Genomic DNA, 2,485 nt, shown 5'->3' with positions numbered 1-2,485 from the left:
TTGGTTGAATTATTCCATGGTGTGCAATATTGAGCGAGAAATATTTGCAAAGGTTGATAATGATGCTATTATATGTCGCTTTCAATCCTGTAGATCTCGTAAAGGAATTTTGCCTCGTCGTAGTAGTAAGTTTTCAACTTTGTACAATGTTAATTGTTTCACTTGATGTTTATGTCTTCTCTTATGAAATTTTGCTTTTGTTTTCTCTAAGGTGTTGGCTCTTCTTTCACAGTTGATCAAGTTACGGAAGACACTGATGAAGCAAGCCATTGATTTGGTACTCTTTTTACTGCACGTACTTTCGTAGTTTTTGTCATCTGTTTATCTATTTTGTTGTATCTTTAAGCATTGAGTTTAAATTCTAAATTCTGGGTGCAATTGAACCATATTTGAGTTATTCTTTTGTGGTAGCTATAGTATGATGGACGTTAAGTTTTTCTCTCGCGATAAAAAAAATATTGGGCCCGAAGCTTGCTCCAATCCAAGATCCACCACTGCATCACGCCACCATCACCATGGTCCTAAGGCCACAAGATGATGCAGATTGGCAGTAACGCCGGCAGGAGGCAAAAAGGCCCTAGTCGCGCTGGAGTCGCTTGTGGGGAGGAGGAAAACCTTGATGTAGGGATCCGCCCACGGATACATGTTGAGGAGATTAGGCAGTATTTCTAAGAAATATATACATGTTTCGGTAAGATGTACTGTTACTTTGATTTATACTATAAACTATAGTAGTTTTATTACAGATATATGTACATGACATTTACACCATGAGTTCAACATAGGATTTACAAGGTCATGCATGCATGGTACGTGATGCATGTACAGTGCAAGGCAACCGTACCCTGCCGAGATACACACACATCACACTTACGTACACGCGGCACGCGCTGACGCGCATATAGGCTAGTAGTTGATTAATTAATTAATCCAGCTCGCCATCAGGGGAGCCGGTTTATTTCCTGTACAGATCCTTGGTCCTGCAATACGTAGACAGTAATAGCAATCTGTAAATAGATTCCCGATTCTGCTGCTTGGTTTTCGTGGTCGTCATCGTCGGTCCGCCGCCGTCATCAGAACAGGAACGCCGTCGGCGCGAACGCCGGCATCGACGACGCCGTCTCGATGTGCCTGCGCACGTTCACACCCATGTAATCAATTAACTTCGATTATTTGCACCACAAATATCTAGAGAGAGAGAGAGAGACGCGTATCTGTATCGCGTACCTGTATTCGTCACTGTGCGCGCGGGGCAGGACCCTGGAGGCCACCCTGCCGGGCCTGGCCGGGACGACGCGCCCACCCGCTGCGGCCTTGCCCACGTCCACCGCGACACCCTCATAGATGTCCCCAAGCGCCGGCCTCCACTGCGGCGAACCGCCCAGCGACTTGGCCCTCCTCCGCCTCCTCCTTGCCGCCGCGCCGGTGGTCGTGGCAGCAGCCTGCTGCTGCAGCTGATCCGCAGGCGGCGCGTCGTCGATAGGTCCAGCACGGCAGCCGCAGGGCACGAACGACAAGAGCCTCATCAGCTTCCTGCGCACCCTCCCCTCTATCTTGGCCCCTCCCGATCCCTCTCTCTAGATCCTCCCTCCCCTGCCTCTAATCTCTCTCTTGATACACAGCTAACGATTCTCTCTGTACAGTCTACTCTACACTCTCCGGCGACGAAATCCCCGGCCGGCCGGCGCCCGTGTATTCACGGGAATGCCACTGCGTACGAGTGGCCTCAGCTCGCTAGCTGACCACCACTCGGCTAACGGGGAGAGCGTATCTGCAGTGTCACGTGTTGGGGCCGTTTTATAGGGTTCGCGGAGGGTGGCAAATGTCCCGAAACACCTCCGCTCCACAGTGGGGTGGCCAAGGGTAGTCTCGGGAACGTGGAAATTGCCATTTTTCAGTGCCATGCTGTAGAGGGAGTTTCGGTGGGAACAAAAATAATACACTATCGCAAAAGTTCAGTCGACGTCGATCTGTAGGTACCGATCGCGTGGTGCGTATGCACGTGGCCCGGCCAAGTGGATGTGGCGGTGGGCCCGGGCATGCGCGTGCCTGATGGAGCCGTATTCTGTCTACGTGCGTACGTATCTGATGCGAGAGAATACGTACGGCGACCGTGCTCTGGAAGAGTGTACGGTGGGCCTCGGTTCCCAAAAGAATGCCAGTGGAATAGCAGAATGAACTTTTTTTTGAGGGGTAAACCAAGTAGCAGAATGAACTGTGAGTGATTATGCGAGACTCCATCAGGTTTGAGCCCAATTATTTTTTTTCTTTCGAGCAACCGGCGGGAGTTCTGCCTTTTCATTAAGAAAAAGAGAATTGACCGGTTTATAAGGAAAACCGGCCGAAAACCGATACATCTGCAATACATGCACACGCCAGCCCCGAGGCTGCGCACCATTCGAGTCGACGACACTGTCATCCAAGTGACCAAAGACGACACCCTACAACAGAGCACTGGGCTCCGGAGCCGCCGCTCTGACATCCA

The 2,485-nt window shown here is 50.6% G+C and overlaps 1 protein-coding gene across 1 annotated transcript; it reads right to left on the bottom strand.

Annotated features, from left to right (window-relative positions):
• Positions 1-686: 686 nt before the first annotated feature.
• Positions 687-1,765, bottom strand: LOC119340527. Its single transcript, XM_037612450.1, has 2 exons — positions 1,228-1,765; positions 687-1,131 (listed from the first exon to the last, which is right to left on the bottom strand). Exons 1-2 carry the CDS (start codon positions 1,524-1,526, stop codon positions 1,074-1,076), a joined length of 357 nt encoding a protein of 118 aa, XP_037468347.1. The 5' UTR covers positions 1,527-1,765; the 3' UTR covers positions 687-1,073.
• Positions 1,766-2,485: the final 720 nt, after the last annotated feature.

Source organism: Triticum dicoccoides, chromosome 7B (assembly GCF_002162155.2).
Source record: "Triticum dicoccoides isolate Atlit2015 ecotype Zavitan chromosome 7B, WEW_v2.0, whole genome shotgun sequence".
NCBI classification, from domain to species: domain Eukaryota; kingdom Viridiplantae; phylum Streptophyta; class Magnoliopsida; order Poales; family Poaceae; genus Triticum; species Triticum dicoccoides.
Note: the sequence above shows the minus strand (reverse complement) of the source record. Positions and strands in the feature narration are given on the sequence as shown.

Excerpts from the sequence above, each read along its gene's own strand:
- LOC119340527 (XM_037612450.1), bottom strand. The coding sequence starts at position 1,526 with ATGAGGCTCTTGTCGTTCGTGCCCTGCGGCTGCCGTGCTGGACCTATC. Across the intron at positions 1,132-1,227 it reads GCGCACAGTGACGAATACAG|GCACATCGAGACGGCGTCGT; the intron begins GTACGCGATACA and ends GAACGTGCGCAG.